General features: G+C 41.2%; 1 protein-coding gene across 3 annotated transcripts in view; it reads left to right on the forward strand.

Annotated features, from left to right (window-relative positions):
* The first annotated feature begins 408 nt into the window (after positions 1 to 408).
* Positions 409 to 19,266, forward strand: part of LOC140199351 (ATP-dependent 6-phosphofructokinase, liver type-like) — a 53,048-nt gene continuing 34,190 nt past the window's right edge. The window contains exons 1-6 of one of the 3 annotated variants that reach the window (XM_072261251.1): positions 409 to 593; positions 9,691 to 9,764; positions 10,617 to 10,694; positions 14,847 to 15,036; positions 17,311 to 17,476; positions 18,938 to 18,982. In XM_072261251.1, coding sequence (XP_072117352.1) covers positions 509 to 593; positions 9,691 to 9,764; positions 10,617 to 10,694; positions 14,847 to 15,036; positions 17,311 to 17,476; positions 18,938 to 18,982 — 638 coding nt within the window. In that variant the 5' untranslated portion in view covers positions 409 to 508. Of the gene's footprint in view, positions 594 to 9,690; positions 9,765 to 10,614; positions 10,695 to 14,846; positions 15,037 to 17,310; positions 17,635 to 18,937; positions 18,983 to 19,266 lie in introns of those variants that run through there. The other 2 variants (XM_072261253.1, XM_072261252.1) reach the window with 2 other exon arrangements.

A 19,266-nucleotide genomic window follows, 5' to 3' on the forward strand; every position in this document is an offset into this window, starting at 1 on the left:
AACAACAAACTGCACGACATGTCAGTGATAATAAACCTGATTCTATCCCGCTCCCGTGTCTCAGTTATCACCGGAGACATCTGCAATTTTCCTGAGGTCCAAGACGGAGCAAATCTGATGGGTCACTCCATTGGGCCAAAGGACGAGCCTGGTGCTATGTTTTTGGTTTTTTTTAAGGTTTGCATTACTGAATGTATCGACTTCGAATATATATTTTTGTAGTTTCTTCTTTTGTATATTTTATTATGAATAGAGTATATTTTTAAATCATGCAGAATGTAGGACTCATAATCAGACAGTGCCAAGGCAGGGTAAAGGTTGGGGTGGGGCGAGCATTAAGCACACAGGATTCAGTCCGTGAAGCGCGCCGGCCGGAGGGGAGGAGGGACGGGGCGCGCGCATCCGGCGTGCACGAGCCCGGAGAGGAGGGGACTAAGGGACCAGTGCGGAGGAGGCGCACTCCCGCAGCTGGGTCCGAGAGGGTGGACGCCGCGCTCTGCCAGACATCATGGCCCAGGTAGACATGGAGCAGCTGCGAAGCAGGGGTGCCGGCAAGTCCATCGCCGTGCTGACCAGCGGGGGAGACGCGCAAGGTAAGGCGGAGTCGGTCTGGCCCCCCACCCCCATCCATTGTACGCGTGGCGGCCTCTCATCGCTCAGCTCTAGCGATGCCAGTCTCCCCGATGGGCGGCTGCCTTACCCGCCTCGCACACTCGGGCCGACGTCGGCATCGCCGTGTTTACCCATTAACGGGACCTCCCCGGCGCCTAAACGACCGCCGCGGGCAGTAGCGGCGCTCTCCCCGCTTCCCGTTAAAGCATCAGCTCTCTCGGCTGCTGGGCCCTGTGCGGCGTGCAGGGATTTGAAAACGCGTGGAATCCTGACTGCGGCTGTGCTGCTCGCCGAGCTGTCCGTCCGCCGCGGAGGCGGCGATGGCGATGGCGGGCGGGCGGGCGGGCGGTCACGTGGCGCGGACGTGCTTCCTAGCAGGTTGTTCCCCCGTCTGCCCGGGCCGCGCTCGAGCCGTCCTCTCACGAATTCACGGTTGATGCGTGTTCAGACCTGCCATTCTCCTTTCCAAACCTGTAGCCGGTTGCTGCTCCTTACTGATGAGAGAGACTGAGCGTCCAGATTAGTAGGAGCTACAGTTCTCTCTGACACTGAAGAACATAGGATAAGTGATTAGCACGTATGACCTCTGAGGCTGTAAGATCACGGCAGATGTCAATTTGTAATGAGTACTTTCTCATCTACTCGCTTTGCGTAATGTTGGCCCCCTTGTTAAATAAAGTATATACAAACATCGTTGGCAGACGAGAAGACTAGGCTGATTTCTCAGAAAGAACATAGAGCACAGGATCAGATCCTCTTGACTACTGTGTCTTTGCCAAAAGTGATGCAAAATTAAACTAAATCCCTTATCCTGCATTGGTTGTATATTTATGTATCTAAATCCATCATATTTGCTTCCACCACAGGCAGCCTGTTACAGGCACCTAATATTCTCTGTGCAAAAAAACAAACTTGGCCTACACATTTCTCTGAAATGACCTCCTCTTAAATCATAAAATAACATACACCCTTCATCATTTTGTTAGCATCTTTCAGAATAAAACAGTTTGTATTTGTCACAGTTCTGAGGGTGTTGTCTTATGAATAGCTAATCAAGCTAGAATTTTATTATTTGTGAGCTGCAGTGACCCTAATTAATTTATCTGAGAATGGGGAATGACAGGATAAATGTTGAGATTCTCTGCTTGTGGGAGAACCATGGATAGAAAACGCTACTAGATCATGGAGCTGTCATTTTGAACTGCAGGTGTGTCAGAACTTCTCACAAAAGGTGGCAATGCCCTGGAATCCGAACACCATGCTGAATGTTTGGAAATATTTAAGGAGGTAGATAAATTATTGAAAGATTGGGGAATTGAACACTATAGGGAACTTGCATAGAAGGTGATTTGTGGTGTGGAGTTAGTCAGAAGTAATCATATTGAAAGGTGGGACAAGCCAGAGGGGGCCAAGTGGCCTGTTCCTGCTTTTATTGTTTTTCACAACATTTTGGTTTCTAGAGATTCTTGGCCTTGAGTACTTAACAGTGATTCAGCCTCCACAGCCCTCTGCATTAGAAAATTCCAAAAAGTTTTGACCCCCTGTGAAGTTGCTCCTAATTTTCATCTGAAATGGGTGACCCTCTCATTCTGAAATGCCCATGAAGCCTCCTAAGAATTTTGCGTTTGATAATATCCCTTGCAATTCTTGCCCAGGGATCAACTTGGTGAACCTTTCTGAACTTTGTGCAGAAGTTTGCTCTTTGATTAAGGAATCCAGAATTACTTGGAGACGTATGAAACTGCAGATGCTGGAATCAGGAGCAACACAAAAGCTGCTGGGGGAACACAATGTGTCAAGCATCATCAGGGCAGGGAGGAGAAGAATTTCTGAAGCTTTGAGTCAAACCCCTGCATCAGAACCTCTGAAACAGCTCACATTTTTCCAAGAATGTTCTCTATACTGAACAATAGTTCTCGATAATTACACACCATAACGGTATTTGAGATCCACGCACAAAATGCTGGCAGAATGCAGCAGGCCAGACAGCATCTATAGGAGGAAGTCTTCCTATAGATGCTGCCTGGCCTGCTGCGTTCCACCAGCATTTTGTGTGTGTTGCTTGAATTTCCAGCATCTGCACATTTCCTCGTGTTGGCGGTATTTATGATTGCTGGATTTCCAGACATCCAACCTACTACTCTGCTTTGCCCTTTCTTCTTCTGAAATCATTACTTTGCTACGAATTTGGAGCAGCCCTCGGCTCTGTTTTATTCAAGAACATATAAATAGAGTGTAATTTTTGCCCCCAGCTATTCTTTTAATAGATATCCTTTTGGTATAAGTACATTTATTTTGTACAGTGCACGTAACAATTATTGTCTCTTTCCTTTAGTATAATTGTTTATGGACAAAAGTGATTTACAAGTTTCCGAGCCTTTTCTCAGCATGTCACTGATCCTTCCCACTCTTTTTTCAGACTTCAGGCTGCATAGCCAACTGTCTTGAGAATATGTAAAGAACCATGACATTCACGCTGTACTTCGTAACAAGAAATAGAATGAACTCTTCATAACAACTAACATAGCATCTGATCTGCTGCTGATTTGCTCTACCTTTTCTTTCCATCAGTGACTTTTGGGGGATTATAGTTAGTTTTGTGAAAATAGGATTTCTGTTTTCACAGCGAACCAGTTAATTCAATCCACCAGTTGAGCTCTATAGGATTTGGATTCCCTAATTAAAGGAAACTATGTCTCTATACTTATGAATGAAGCTTTTATAATTTTAATCCCATTGGATAAATAAGATGTAACAATCTAAACTAAAAGGAATCCAGTCACATTTTCTAATTAATACAATCTCTCCTCTTGATTAAACTGCTTGCCTTTCTAAAGTCACTTCAATCTAGGTAGGATCTTGTCTGTTAAGACATAGCTTCCATTTATTTTGTTTTCAACTGCTCTAGATAAAAAAAATTGAATTCCCTGACCTTATTATCATCCCATACATTGGTATATAAACTTTAGTTAACTGCGTTCATGAAGCACTTAATTTCTCCGCTCATCCACAGCTTCTAAAGTAGCAAAGATCTGCAGTTCTGTTACAAATCAGGGGCTGGGGGGGGGGGGAATCATGTGGCACGGCATCAAGCTGCCCAAATCACCCCATCCTTTCAATATATATGCCAGAAACACCTTTAACATTGTGTATACTTTCATTTTTCATTAATGCAGGTGTTTTCTAATAGTCCACATCGGTCCTGTCTTCCCACATCAATAAATTGTTAAGGGGATCCAATGTGATCTCCCCCTTTGATCACCTTTCCATCCAGTCCCCTGCTTCTCAAGTTATCTCGACTGCCATCATCTGGTCTTTGCCAATGCCTACTCACCTCTGAAACCTTTATAGTTGGCACATCCAAGCCCATATTAAGTTCTTGCTTCATTAATCTAATCATGGTCGGGATGCTTTTTGCAACCTCAGGGTATCAAATGCAACAAAGTGGTTTTGAAATATTGTTGTTCCATTGTATTCAGCCCATTTCTGTACAGGAAGGTCTGGCAGGCAGCAACGCGATAAACAAAGATCATCTGTTTTTGTCAAGGAATTAATATTGACCAGGATACAGCTGAGGAATTCTCACTCTTTTAAAATGTAAAGCACCTAAGAGAAGAATTGGATTGAGATTCTGTGCCTCATCATCTGTTCAGATTGTTCCTATCACTACCAGCTTCTCTAGTGGTGTTCTTGTAAATGTGTTTCAGCCCTTGTTTAAAAACTCATTGCAGACTTTAAAGGACTAAATCCACTCTATTTTATAAAAACCCTGGTTAAAGCATTATTTTAATTTGTTTCTATGCTACTTAATTATTCATCAACAAAACTCTTTCCAAGTTAAAGGCATTCTAGATTTAGAATGATGCATTGGTCACAAGTGCAATCCTGAGTGCATTCTGAAATTAATATGTAGACCTTTCAGCATTCAACGTGCCTCAAGGCTGTGTGCTGAGCCCTCTTCTGTACTCCCGTTTCACCTATGACTGCGTTCCTGTACATGGTTCTAACTCCATAATCAAGTTTGCAGAGAACACCACGGTGATTGGCCTGATCAGAGGGGATGACGAGACGGCTTACAGGGACGAGGTCCAGTACCTGGCCACGTGGTGTGCCGACAACAACCTGGCCCTTAACACCCAGAAGACCAAGGAGATCATTGTGGACTTCAGGCATGCTAGGAGCCACACTCACGTCCCCATCTACATCAACGGAGCTGTAGTGGAGAGTGTATCAAGCTTCAAATTCCTTGGTGTCTACTTTTCCGAGGATCTCACCTGGTCCCTGCACTCCTCCATCCTGATCAAAAAGGTGCAACAGTGCCTTTATTTCCTGTGGAGCATCGAGAAAGCTCACCTCTGTCCCAGGATACTGACGGACTTTTACCACTGTACCATTGAGAGCATACTCACCAACTGCATCTCGGTGTGGTATGGCAGTTGTCCCGTATTGGACCGCAAAGCACTCCAGCGTGTGGTGAAAACTGCCCAGCAGATTATCGGCACCCAATTGCCCACCATTGAGAACACCTACCATAAACACTGCCTGGGCAGGGCAAAAAGCATTATCAAGGATGTATCTCACCCTAAGCATGGACTTTTTACTCTCCTTCCATCCGGTAGGTGCTACAGGAGCCTCCGCTCCTGCACCAGCAGGCACAGGAAGAGCTTCTTTCCTGAGGCTGTGACCCTGCTGAACCTCACATCACAGCGCTAAGCAGTATTGCACCCATATTGTACTGTCTCAGTACTTTTATATTTGTGTGTTATAGCACTTACTTTTTATTCACAGTTATTTTGTAAATAACACTTCTTTGCATTTCTGATTAGATGCTAACTGCATTTCATTGGCTTTGTATCTGTACTCGGCACAATGACAATAAGGTTGAATCTAATCTAATTAGAGAAAGCAGAAAAATGGAATTTTCATCACAGCTTAGGTATCTGGAGTATCTGCTATAAAAATTATTTTTAAACAGCTACTTGGCACCAATTACAAGACCAAAGCAGCCTAGTTTCAGCGCAGCACAATGTTAGAGGACAATTTACTTAAAGGGTTCCAGGAGCATTCTACATTAACATTTTGCATGGCCATTCTGATCACGTGGCTTTACTTAATTCTTACTTTGAACCATTCTTGTCATTTGTCCAGTGTTCCCAGTGTAAACCCAGTTCACAAAGGCCCTCGACCTATTGTAGACTCAACTTCATTGTTAGTCTTTTATTTTTAACTGGCCTACTTCTCAGCTCCTAAATCAGTGCATTGTGTATGCAGCTCTTCAGAAATTCCAGCAGGTACTTTTGATCTGTGCTGTGGACTCTGTCTAGATTTTAGGCTCTGTTTCAGACACTTGAGCTCTTTGGGTGTATATTTATTCCTCATATCCTAAATCTATATCTTTATGAAGGTCATCCCTCTAAAGCTTTTAATAATGTTACATCATGTGATTAAGTCTTTCCTCGGCCATCTCTATTCCCAACCTTCAAACTGAATTCTATTTGCCACTCTTTTTTTCAGCTGATAATATCCTGCAGGTTACAATTTCCTAACTCTTAGCCATTTTAGCTGTATTATCTGAAAGCCTAACTACTGCCCTTACATTAAGATCCAAAGCATTGATGAAAACTAGGCAACCAGACAGAGACCTGCCAAATCCTGATACACTAGACAACTTCTTCACTGAAGCTAGTCAACTAGCACTTTGTGTTGTATTACTAGACAAATTTTGGAAATAACACCACTTTCCCTGGTCCAGTCTGTGAAATGAATCTTTGTCAAATTCTTTGCTGAAATCCATGTAAATAATATAAATTGTGCATCTACATCAATCCACCTGATTTATGAAGGATGTTCATGCATTGGAAGCCATTCTTAGAAGTTTTACTGTACTAATACCTGGAATGAGCAGGTTATCTTACGAGGAAATGGTGGAACTGGTTGGGCAGCAGTTGGAAAGAGTGAGTGGGGACCCAACTTGAGAGGATGTTCCCCCTTGTGCAGGAAACCTGAATAAAGGATCATCCATTCCATACAGAGATGAGGTGACTTATTTTCTCTGGAGATCATGAATCCTCTTCCTCAAAGGGCAATGGGAGGTGAATTTAACGTAGAGATAAATGTTTTGAGAAGAAAGGAGATGAAAAGTTACCATGTGTAATGAGGAATACAGATCTGAGATTGCAGTCAGATCATTCACAAGCTTACTAAATGGGTTTGATTGGGTTAAGTGATCTTAAGTCATATATTTGCTGCTACTTCACAAAACTCAATTATTAACCAGACATAAACCTTTGTTTTTAAACAAATTCATGCTGGCTATAGTTGATTAAACTGCATTAAATATTAATTCATATTGTCGCTGACATATTTTTCTGGTAACTTAATCACTACCAATGTTAATGTGATGGTCTATCCCACTTTCCAATTTCAAATAATGTAACATTACCAGTCCTATTCAACAGTGTCCGTACACAGCAGACAGAAGACTGGAAAAGGACAGTAAGAGTCAATGCTATTTTTTAATTTGCTTCTTCCAAGGCCTAGAAGCCTAGAATATATCTCGTCTGGCCCTTGTTTTTGGTTTATCCACCTCTAAAGATACAGGATGCTGCTCCTGCATTTTTACCTTTTTTCCATCTTCATGCCTCCCTCCTTTCTCTGTCCCTCCTCTCGCCTCCCTCTTTTCTCTCTTTCAAGTACATTTACTATTTCACTCTTTTGAAGTTGGCACTCATCTCCAAAGCTGACATTAACCAGGTGTCCCCAGTTCCTTCTCTTTTTTAAAATTGCTGTCCCGTTTCCTCTCTGCTTAAAGACACTAACAGTTTATCTTGCCACTAATTGTGATGCTGGTGGAGGCACTGCTAATATAAAGCATTGATTATTAGTATTGAGCTATCAGACACTTTATATTGTGCCCCTTGGACCTGTGAACCTAGCCATCAGATAGTTTATAATTAGTTAATTGTATGTTTCGTCAGTCTGTGCGAATGTAGCCAAGTATTTCTTGCACATTATGTATCCAAATGACAGAGAGCACCTGCAACATAATAATTCTACATGTCAGTATCAAAACAATATCTGATATACTATGCTGATACTCTGATATGGAATACTGCACCCTATCCTCGTTATATGCATCTTCAGACTAATCTTCAGACTATGCAGATCCACAGTTATGCAAGGAACCTATTTCTACCAACGTCTCGTTATATGCGTACAAAGTTCACAGTTATGCCAGCAGCACTGCCTTCCCGCCAATACAAGTCACGTGTGCACGCTTCACAGTCTCACTGTTGGGACGAGAAGCACCGTTTTCCCGCCAATACAAGTCAGGTGCTCGCGCCTCACAATCTCTCTCCCGCCACTCTCGCATTGGTTTTGGCAAGGTATGGCTGCGCGATCTTAAACTTTTGTTGGTTTTACCTATGGTGCAGTGATTTTGTGCTTGAAATATTTAACTATGCCTCCTAAGCGTCTGATGTCATGTCCTGGGCCATCAGCCAAGCTGCAGATAACCACTTTAACACTTGGAAAAAAAAGTTAGAAACTGTAAACAGCGCGGCATCAGCTGAAGGTAACACAGCTCTGAGACGCTACTGCCAGGAACAGAATCTTGCCTTTAAAGTTCTTTCGTTGCTTGACAATGCGCCAGCCCCTCCGAAACATTTGGACAGCATTCATCCTAACATAACAGTGCGTTTCCTGCCGCCTAACACAACATCACTGATTCAACCACTCAACCAAGGTGTGATCCACATTCAAGGCATACGTATTTTTTTTTACGGCGAACTATCTCTCAGATGCTGCCAGCAACTGATGATTTTGAAAATCCCGGGAGTTTACCAACAGTGAGGGAATGGTGGAAGTCGGAACACTTGGCACAAATGGTGATGGACATGGACCCAAGTTTAGAACGGAGTCAGCATTTCAGTCATTCCCTGCTGTCAACCCTTCTTCCCTACAAGCAAATTTATGCTGAAAAACAAAATGCTGCCAAGCAAACAACCCTCACCACTTTATGCAAATCGCTGTAATCTTCTGCTGCCGGCAGTTCTAAGAGTTCTGTGAGTCTTCCTTCACCCCTTGCTGTGCTTGATATGATCCTGACGACCACAGCCATCCACCTTATCCGTGTAAAGCTGCCCGACACCACAACCACTCATCTCCTGGAGCGAACACACTTGCCACTGTTGGTGAGTACTGTACACCAGAGGATGTTAACTTTCTATGATTTATTACATTGAATATTACCTTAAATTGATTAAATATAATACAAATGGTGTCTTGTAGTACTGCTTTTGTGTTGTATTGGTATGAAAATGTGAATAAATTACAGATAAAACATATTTAGGAAGCCCTCTGGAATGCATCCCATTTTCTCCATTTAAATAATTGTTCACATTATGCATCAACTTCGAGGAACGTATCCCTCGCATATAACGAGGATAGGGTGTATGATGTTGCAGATGCTGTCCTTTGGATACGATATTAAGTTGGCAACTTTATTACTGGTGGAGGTTCAGATGAATATTTAGGTTCTCATGACACCAATCACACCGACTAATCATGGTAAAACAGAATATAATTGATGACTAAATCGACTGTTAGTTGAAGACTATCACAAAGGAAGCAAGCTTGACATATATTGATTTGTGTTTTCCTCTGGGTTGTATATGGTGACATGTATGTACTTTGATAATAAATTAACTTTGAACTCTGTCTCGTTGAAATGGACTCTGCAGCACAAATCTTATTTGATCATGAAGCATTTCTTGTCTGTGAAGCTCTTTGAAAGAGCTGCTCATTCCCACTCAAATTGTCCTTACCCCTGTATATTTCACTATTAAATTATATTTCAAGGACCTTCTGAAATGTGATCAATAATTTGATGGCTCCTGCCATCCCTTTAAGGCACTGAATTTCAGATCATAACATTTTCAAAAAGAAAATTCTCCTTGCCTTTCCACCACCTCCCACTGTTTGTTTTGTCAGTTGTGTGGTCTGGTTACTGCATTTACTATGAACCCAAACTGGTTCATGCTTACTCCCTCAAATTCATTCATTGTTTTAAATCAACAGGTATGAATGCTGCAGTGCGAGCAGTGGTACGGATGGGGATTTATGTGGGAGCTGACGTTTATTTTGTCTATGAGGTTAGTGTCATTCTTGTCCTTGTTACTTAATGTTCAGGGTTAGGTCCCGAGCAGGAAGGGCTCTATTCAGTTATCTCATTCTAATTGGCTATTCACTTGTTTGCAATCAATATTATTGCTCTGCCCTTAGTCTCTTTACCTTCTTGCATGGCATTTTATCTGTAAGGTGAAAGGGCAGATTGAACCAAAGATAAACACTTCAGGATTGTTTAAATCAAAATCTGATTATATGGTAACAAAAATCTTTGAACCTTGATTTTTGTTGCTCTTGGTTTTGGTTAGCCCAGTTCCCTCCGGTGTATGGTTTTCCTACGAGGAAGTCAAGGATAGGCTCAAATTGCCAGTGCCAACAAGTCATTCATCTGTATTAGGAAAAATAGCCAAACATAATTCTGTTGTTATACAAACCCTGTATGCTTCACCAGTCTGGGTATGAAGGCAACAATTGGGAAGAGCACCAGTAATCACACATTAATCTCTTGGTAGTGCAATGCTTACAAAGAGACAAAAGAAATACGATTGTTTTCCTTGATGCTAGTGTAGATTTAAAACTTGCATTCCTGGTACTTGAACATTTCTGTTTGCTTAGATTAATGCTCTTCATTCCTTCATTAGTTTTAAAAATTTAACTTCAACTTGATAACTCCGTTGATACATGCTCTATTCCCAGTTTCAACTAGCTAATCACTTTCTTTGTTTTGAAATATTCCAGTCTTAATTCTACATATGGTAAGTTGCTAGAAATTTTAACAATTATTTTTGAAATGTTTTCTTCCTCTTTTTAATGGAGTCTTTTTAATTCTCATTTTAGGGATGCACAAATTTGTTAAGGGAATGTCTTTGTTTTTGCAGGGTTACGAAGGGCTTGTTGGTGGTGAGGAGTACTTAAAGTTGGCAGAATGGGATAATGTTTCCAATATCATCCAACTTGTAAGTAACAGACATCTCATCATTCTTTTTAAGTCTTAGAAATGTTGTCCTCTCACCCTTTGTGTTTTTTTAAAAATGGTGTTTGCTGTATTTTCATTGTTCACTTTCCCCTCTGTAATGGAAAATGTGCTACTTAATCTGAAGAGCAGGCCTGTAAGTACAACACTGATTCTTGTCCGAAGAACATGTTCCAAATCAACTTGTATTTTACCCCTGTGAGAAATTGTGTTGGTCTTGGTTTCCAGCACTGACTTGTCCACTTTTATTATTATTTTAAGTCCTTTGAGTAAAATATTTTTGTACTTTTGAAAGTATTAGTATCTGGACAAGGACCTTTCTCTCAGAATCATCACCTTGCTACAATTTGCACTGTCACTTGACATATCATTTGATCTCCAACAATCAGACTTAGTCTGGGAACTCAATGCTGGAGAATTACATAGCATTAATTGCTTGCATTGGCAGCATAACATTTGAGAAGGAATTTTGGAGAGGTGGCATGGTTGGCTCAAATCAAACTGCTGAAGTCCTAAGTGTCACCCATCTTTAGACATAATTTCGACTAGGATTTATTCACTGTTATCCAATAAATTGACATTTGTACCTACATAGTTCATTTTCACATAGCGTGACCTATGAAAGACACTTGTTTTTGGAAGCTGTAATCATCAGCCATTTGATAATGAAGTCATTAAGTGATTGCCCTGTTCCTGACAGGACCAGTGTTCTCACAATTCAACTGGTCCATCTGGCTAACTGTTTGAGAATTTCATCCAACTCAATGGTGAAAGGAGGAGGAGAAATAGCTCATTGAGGATCGATCCCAGGAGTTAGCTTGTTCACTTCTTGAGTGACTAGACATCCCTTTGCGTGCACTTGTTCAAGTGTGTTCTCTTTTTGCCCTCCTAAGTATATATCTCCCTCTTTCAGTACACCTTATAATCTTATTTTCCCCAGGCTACATTCATAATGAAATTGCATCTCTTTCTCTTGTAGTGATGAAGTCCCATCAGCGGTAAGATTATTCTGCTTCTGGCGTTGGTTGCTTGTACCATTGCAACAAGTGGGATGTATGCTTGGTTGTCAGTGATGGAATAGGGGCTTAGAAGCGGATTATGGGAAAGAATGCTGCTTGTGGAACGTGTCAGATATGTCTGCAACTCGCGGCTCCAGCCTTACCCTCTGGTGGAAGAGAGGGAGTTTGATATTTGTGATTGCATGTTTTCATTAACTGCATATGGATGGCTTGCCATCTTAAGATGAAAACTATTCAATATAGAATAGTTAATGTGGCTTTTAGCAAAAAATAACCTAAGCCGTTCATACAATTTTCATTGCCATGAAGAGACATTTCACTAATGCTGCATATTGTAATTTGGTGCTTGGCCAGAAAAATCCACTATGCTAGGAGGATAGTGGAGAGATTGTATTTATCATAGCTGAATCATAATTTCTGTTGTAATGTTGCTTTTGGGGATCACAATCAAATTAGCAACGTGTACAGTGCCTATAAAAAGTATTCTCTTCCCCCCCCCCCCCCCCCCCGGAACTTTTCATATTTTATTGTTTTACAACATTGAATCGCAGAGGATTTAAGTTGGCTTTTTTGACACTGATCAACAGAAAAAGACTCTTTAGTGTCAAAGTAAAAACAGATCTCTACCAAGTGATCTAAATTAATTGCAAATTTAAAACACAGAATAATTGATTGCACAAGTATTCACCCCCTCCCCTTAATAAGACATGCCAAATCATCACTGGTGTAGCCAATTGGTTTTAGATGTAATATAATTAGTTAAATGGAAATCTCTTTTTGGAGACCTGTGTGCAGTCAAGGTGTTTCAATTGATTGTAGTAAAAATACACCTGCATCTGGAAGGTCCAACTGCTGGTGAGTCATTTCCTTGCAAAAACTACTCCGTGAAGACAAAAGAACATTCCAAACAACCTTGCAAAAAGGTTATTAAAAAGTAAAAGTCAGGAGATGGGTACAAAAAAGTTTCCAAGTCACTGAATATCCCTAAGTCAATCATCAAAAAAATGGAAAGAAAATGGCGTAGTTGTAAATCTGCCTAGAGCAGCCATCCTCAAAAACTGAGTGACCATGTAAGAATGGGACTAGTGAGGAAAGGCACTAAAAGACCTACGACAACTCTGGAGGAGTTACAAGCTTCAGTGGCTGAGAGGGGAGACACTGTGCATACAACAACTGTTGCCTGGCTGCTTCACCGGTCGCAGCTTTATGGGAGAGTAGGAAAGAGAAAGCCACTGTTGGGGAAAAAACTCACATAAAATCTCGGCTAGTGTTTGCCAAAAGGCATATGGGAGACTCTGAAGTCAGATGGATAAGGTTCTATGGTCTGATGAAACCAAAATTGAGCTTTTTGGTCATCAGACTAAGTGCAATGTTTGGCGTAAGTCAAAACCACACACCATCGCTATTGTGAAGAATGCTGGTGGCTGCATCATGCTGTGGGGATGTTTGACTACAGCAGGCTCTGGAAGACTTGTGAAGGAATGGGGCAAAATGAATGCAGCAAAATTTGGGGAAATCCTGGAGGAAAACCTGATGCAGCCTGGAAGAGAACTGCCAACTTGAGAGATTTGTTTTCCAGCAAGACAATGACTCTAAACATAAAGCCAATGCTACATAGCAATAGGTTAAAAACAACAAAGTTAGTGTCCTGGAGTGGCCAAGTCAGAGACCAGACCTCAATCCAATTAAGACTTTGTGGCTGAAGTTGAAAAGGGCTGTTCACTCATGATCCCCATGCAATCTGACAGAGCTTGAGCAGTTTTGTAAGAAGAATGAGAAAAATTGCAGTGTCCAGATGTGTAAAGCTGATCGAGATCTATATAGACTGACTCAAGGCTGCAATTGTTGCCAAAGGTGTATCTACTAAGTATGACTTGAAGAGGGTAATAATTGTGTAATCAATTATTTTGTTTAATAATTATAATAAATTTAGACTAGTTTGTAGAAATTTGCTTTCACTTTGACTCGAGTCTTTTTATGTTGATCAGTATCAATAAAGCCAAATTAAATCACCGTGATTCAACGTTGTACAATAAAACAAAACATGAAAACTTGCGGGGGGGGGGGGCGAGTGAGTAATTTTGGTAGGCACTGTATGTGTGTAGATCCCACACCCTGCCCAATCCAATCAACTGCCTTCGTGAGGCTTGTACCACTGTGTTTGAAACGGCTTTGAGAGTCTCGGGGTAGGGGGACAGTAGAGTGGGGATAGCAGACTTGAGGATGAGGCAGTGTAAAAGCATGTCCAATATGACCACAGCTCGTGGCTGCAGTCAAACACTATTTTAAAAGCTGGAGATTATATCCACTCAAAATTCAGCATGTCGAATTCCCAACTTGATCTTGTCTTGGCATCAGTGTAGAAGAATCGAGTAGCAAAACACTGCAGTAAGATACTTCATAGATGGCTGCAGTCTGTCAGAAATGGTCAGTGTGTTAATAAAAAAAAATTGACAATAACAACTTGCATTTGTTTGAGAGAATTAAAGTTCTGTGTTCAAATAACTGTTGGCCAAACTAGTGAGTGAACACTGAGGCCTTTGTTAAGCACTGGAGCAGTGAAGGGAGGAATGCAATGGGAACGCAGTTGTGGATTGTAGCCTAATCTGAGCAGGGATGAAAGGGCAGGCAAGACAGAGAGAGGTGCAGAGAAAAGGGGTGAGGAGTCCAGACAAAGAAAAAGGACAGATTAAGGAAGCAATGGAGATGTATTTTTAATATATCAGTTTTCATAATACTCAATGATACTGTATATTTGAAGAAAAGGTTCAGGAAAAATCTATTTGCGTGCAGAAATTTGCTTAAAAATGGGTTTGGACAATTAAAAGTCGACAAGCCAATTGAATAAACTTTCCAGTCAATCAAATTATTGGAGAAACCCATACTGACTACTTGTGCTCCAGAATACAGAGACAAGTAATTTGAGATGGTGGTCAGTATCTTGTAAAATAATAAGAGATGGGGCTAAATATAATCAAGAATGATCTGCTAATATGTTATTTTCCATTTACGTGAGTCTGATCAGCTTTCACTGCACCTTCTGCAAATGAATGTTTGAATCTGAGGCACAAGCGTGGGTTGGTTTCAGTGGAATCTTTCCTTTGTCTGGTGGGCAGGGTGGAACTATCATTGGAAGTGCCCGGTGCAAGAGTTTCCGCACCCGTGAAGGACGCCTGGCAGCAGCTTACAACCTGATCCAACATGGTATCAACAATCTGTGTGTGATCGGGGGTGACGGCAGTCTAACTGGGGCCAATATCTTTCGGACAGAATGGAGTGACTTGCTGGCTACCCTTGTTCAAGAGGGTAGGTGCATTAATCTATTGACCTTGATCCCTACAAAAACCTGGAAAATGAATTACCGGCTGAAAAATGCACTGGATTTCACTGACAGTGATGAACTTCTTGGAGGCCAAATGGTTTAAATCCTATTCCCATTCCAACATGTCGGTCCATGGTCTCCTCTTGTGCCAAGTTGAGGCTAACCTCAGGGTGGAGGAGCAATACGGTATGTCTCATCTGGGTAGCCTCCAATCTGATGGCATGAATATCAATTTTTTTTCTGGTTCCCTCTCCTCTTTTCCCCCCTTGCCCTTCTATTCTGGACTCTTACTTCTTCTCAGCTGCCTGTCACCTTCCCCGGCTCCCCCCCTCCTTCCTTTCTCCACTCCTATTAGATTGCTTCTCCAGCCCTTGATCTTTACAATCCACCTGGCTTCACCTATCACCTTCTAGCTAGTCCTACTTCCTCTCCCACCACCTTTTTATTCTGGTATCTTCCTTCTTTTCAATCCTGAAGCAGGGTCTCAGCCTGAAAAGTCGACTGTTTATTAATTTCTGTAGATGCTACCTGACCTGATTTCCTCCAGCATTTGGTGTGTGTTTCTAGGGAACTATTGGTCTTTCTCAGTTTAAGCATCGACTAGTTCTGAGAGCTCTAAGTCATTGTAGATTGGTATTGTTGAGTTGGGTTGCTGGAGACGCTGACTCGAGAGTGACAAGAATCTGGGCAGGTTAATCCAAACCCTCGGTCACACAACTTAGAAGATTGCAGCAGCTGTGGGGAATTTCATAACTGAAGAACATTATAAACAAGATGGGGAGTTCCACGTGTTTATTGCTTATCTTAAACCAGAATGAGGGACATCTTGAGGTGGCATGAAAGAATATTGTTGAGGGAAGAAGGTACCTGGTTGTAATCTGTATTATGCCTATGTAAATAGCAAGGGGATCTTATTTGGAGTAAATCAAAGGGCAGAACCTTTGGGATTGTAATATCTGGATTGTTGCCTGAGGGAATGAATCAAAGAGAATGTCCATTTGAAGTGGCAAGAGAAAGATTTCTTGTGAAGAGACATTGGCAACTGTTCAAGGATAGAAAAGAACAGAAAGGTTCTATGATTTGAATCCCAGTGGAAAAGATATTTTTTAAAAAACTGCATCTCTAGCAAATTTGATAACTTCAAATTGTAGGGTAAAGATACTAAGAGAGTAACTATCACTGCTGAAAGAACAGCACACCATGTGTTTCTGCATTACAAACACTGTTGCAGGTTCTTTAAGTTAATAAATGCTAGGAGTAGTGAACTGTTTATTTACCTCACTCCAATTGATGCCAGATAGATAGTTAATTTTAAATTTGGGATTGATAATGAAAAGCCTCAAGGTATTTAAGAAAAAATTCAGGTATTTGGAACTAGGTCACAGACTAGCCATGATCTCATTGAATAACAGCATAGGCTCGTAGGCTTGCTGGACAGCCCACTCCAGTTTCTATGCTCTATCAGTTCCCTCCCTGCTCTTGGAACACAAACCTTTAACCTGGTGAAATGAGGAGCTCTTCTCTGTGAAGAATGTATTTGTAAATGATGTCGGGGCTAAGGGTAGAATAACCAGCATTCATTAAGACCATAGCAAATTTCTACCTCAGCTAATATAGTTTCTTCATTTGTTCTCAAATCCCTTGATTTCCTGTGTATCTAAATACCTGTTGCACTTTACCTAGGATATACTCATACTCTATGTAAAGACACTTCTTTCATGTCACTTCAGTGGAAGATGTCTGTTCTGAGAATGTACCTCCTGGACCCAGATTGCTCAGTCAATATATAACCCATCAAAGCCTTTAAGAATGTTATGTGTATTAATGAGATCATAGCTCATCCTCATGTGTGCCAGTCTTCTCATCACCTTAGAAGTCACCACATGAACCTTTATCTCGTTCTCTTTAGGACATGTGTTGTAAACAGACCAGAATTATACAAAGTACAGCAATTGGAACAAGTTCCGATGTAACTACAATAGGATTTTACTTGTGTCCTCTATTTCATTCATAACAAAATACAAAATAACAAAATGTCATTACTTTCCTGATTGCCTGCCATATCTGCATGCTAGCTTCCTGTGATGTGTGTGCAAGGATGACATTTTCTGCATCTCTAGCAAATTTGGTAACTTCACATGGTAGGGTAAAGAGGCTAAGAGTAGCTGTCACTGTTGACTAAGCAACACTGCATGTGCTTCTGCATCAGCTAAACTTCAGAAAACATAATACTCTTGCATTCCCTATTTGCCTTTCAGGTAAAATCACTGAAGATGCATCCCAACAATATTCCCACCTGAACATTGTTGGGATGGTGGGATCAATTGACAATGACTTCTGTGGGACAGACATGACTATTGGCACAGACTCTGCCCTGCACAGGATCATGGAGGTGATTGATGCAATAACCACCACGGCACAGAGGTATGTCTACTCATGAACGTGCTCGACAGACAGTGGCCAGGATTCTGGGAGAATTGCATCTACGATATGTGCCTGAGGCCTACACAGCTGCTTTGGACAAAGGGTTCTCCTGAAGAAATGTATGGAAGGGAAATCACAAATCCCCAGAAAACATCAAGGTTCGAGCCAGATGATAACCAATGGCTTGTGTTACAAGCTGCTGAATAATTTGAGTTACACTCTTAGTGCTTTCTCCAGTGACTCCTAACAACAGTGTTCACGTTTCTCCCTCCCCTGCTAGAAACTGCCACCATTTAGGGAATTAATTCTGCCCAGTTGTGCCTCCAGTCAAAAAACACTGAGCTTTGTGTTCAGAGTCCTAATCTATTGCCACTTCTGTAATCTCCTCCTGCCCTATAGCCCTCCCATGTTCTCTGCACATGTCTTTTATATGATTCCAGTTTTCATTGCCAGACTCAGAGGCCAGGAAAACTGGAAAACTGTCTAGAGTTGTCCATTTCTTCCTACTGTCAAAAGAATAAATTTCTTACAGAGCTTGGTGTTAAATTTTGTCTGAAGACGCTCCTGTGAAGGAATTGTCTCATTAGTGTTGCAGAATTGCTCATTTGAACAGTGATTGATCTATTGTATTTAAACTTATAATAGAGTGCTGGTTTAGTGGGAAATAAGCAATATTAAATTTATTATGTTTACTGTATCATTATCTTTTGATTCAAGCCTAGCCTATCACCCTCGAGTAGAGATAAGCTTAAAAAGTTATTTTTTTTAAATAAATCTGAAATGAAATAAACCACAGTGGGTTGGGGGGGGGGAAAAGCTGGTTAAATCTTGTGGCTGGGTTTCTGAGAATTCTCACTGCAGATTTGAGAGCACTTGAATTGTTAGTATTTAACTAGGCATTGCTAGCCACCACTGTCTCCACCTCCACCCTCTTTGGCCTGCCTCTTCCCAACTCTGTCCAGCCCTGCCTTCCACCCCACACCCAATCAGACCTTGCTTTTCTCCCACCCAGCCTTTCTCCCCAACGTCGAGCCCTGCCTTCCCCCACCAAATGGGCTTCACTTTATCCAGAGGGGGCAAGAATTCTTTCCCTCGAGGCTGACTTTAAATATAGAAATTTGATGGACAGCGTCATGATCATTTTTACTAATAACCATACTTTCTTTACAAGTTTCCACAGTATAATTTGAGCTTAAATTCTCCACTATTAATCCTCTTTATTGTAACATAGTACAGTGTCACCGTGACTGGTGCGAAGCATGCATTCTCACCTCAGCTATTCTTGTGGTTGGTCTATATTGGTATATTGCTGATAATATGATGAACTCTGCTTATTTGTGGTACATTAATTTGCCCACGTTGGTGCAAACTATTTCACTATGAGTTCCTACACCTGACTGGCTAGTTTCAAACTGTTCAATTAGCTTTTCCTGCAGTTATCAAGTTCTTTTCACTCCACAGTCACCAGAGAACCTTTGTACTTGAAGTCATGGGCAGGCATTGTGGGTAAGTTAAAGATCCTTCTGCATTTTAACAATTAATCTGTTTTAAGTTAATGATTTAAATATTATTGAAGTCATAAACTTTTCTAAGAAGATTTTATCAAGTACTTTTGAGCTGATTAAGTGCTTTTGAGGTGTTGTCACTATAGTAATAGAGGAAATATTTCCTCGTTGTAAGGCTCACAATACAGATTAAAAAGTGTTAGACCAAAAAAAAGAGAGAATCTGCAGTCCAGTAGCCCAGGAAGTACTTGAGATAAGCTCTGTAAATGTATTTAATCGTTATTG

The sequence above is a fragment of the Mobula birostris genome, chromosome 6 (assembly GCF_030028105.1).
Source record: "Mobula birostris isolate sMobBir1 chromosome 6, sMobBir1.hap1, whole genome shotgun sequence".
NCBI lineage: Eukaryota > Metazoa > Chordata > Chondrichthyes > Myliobatiformes > Myliobatidae > Mobula > Mobula birostris.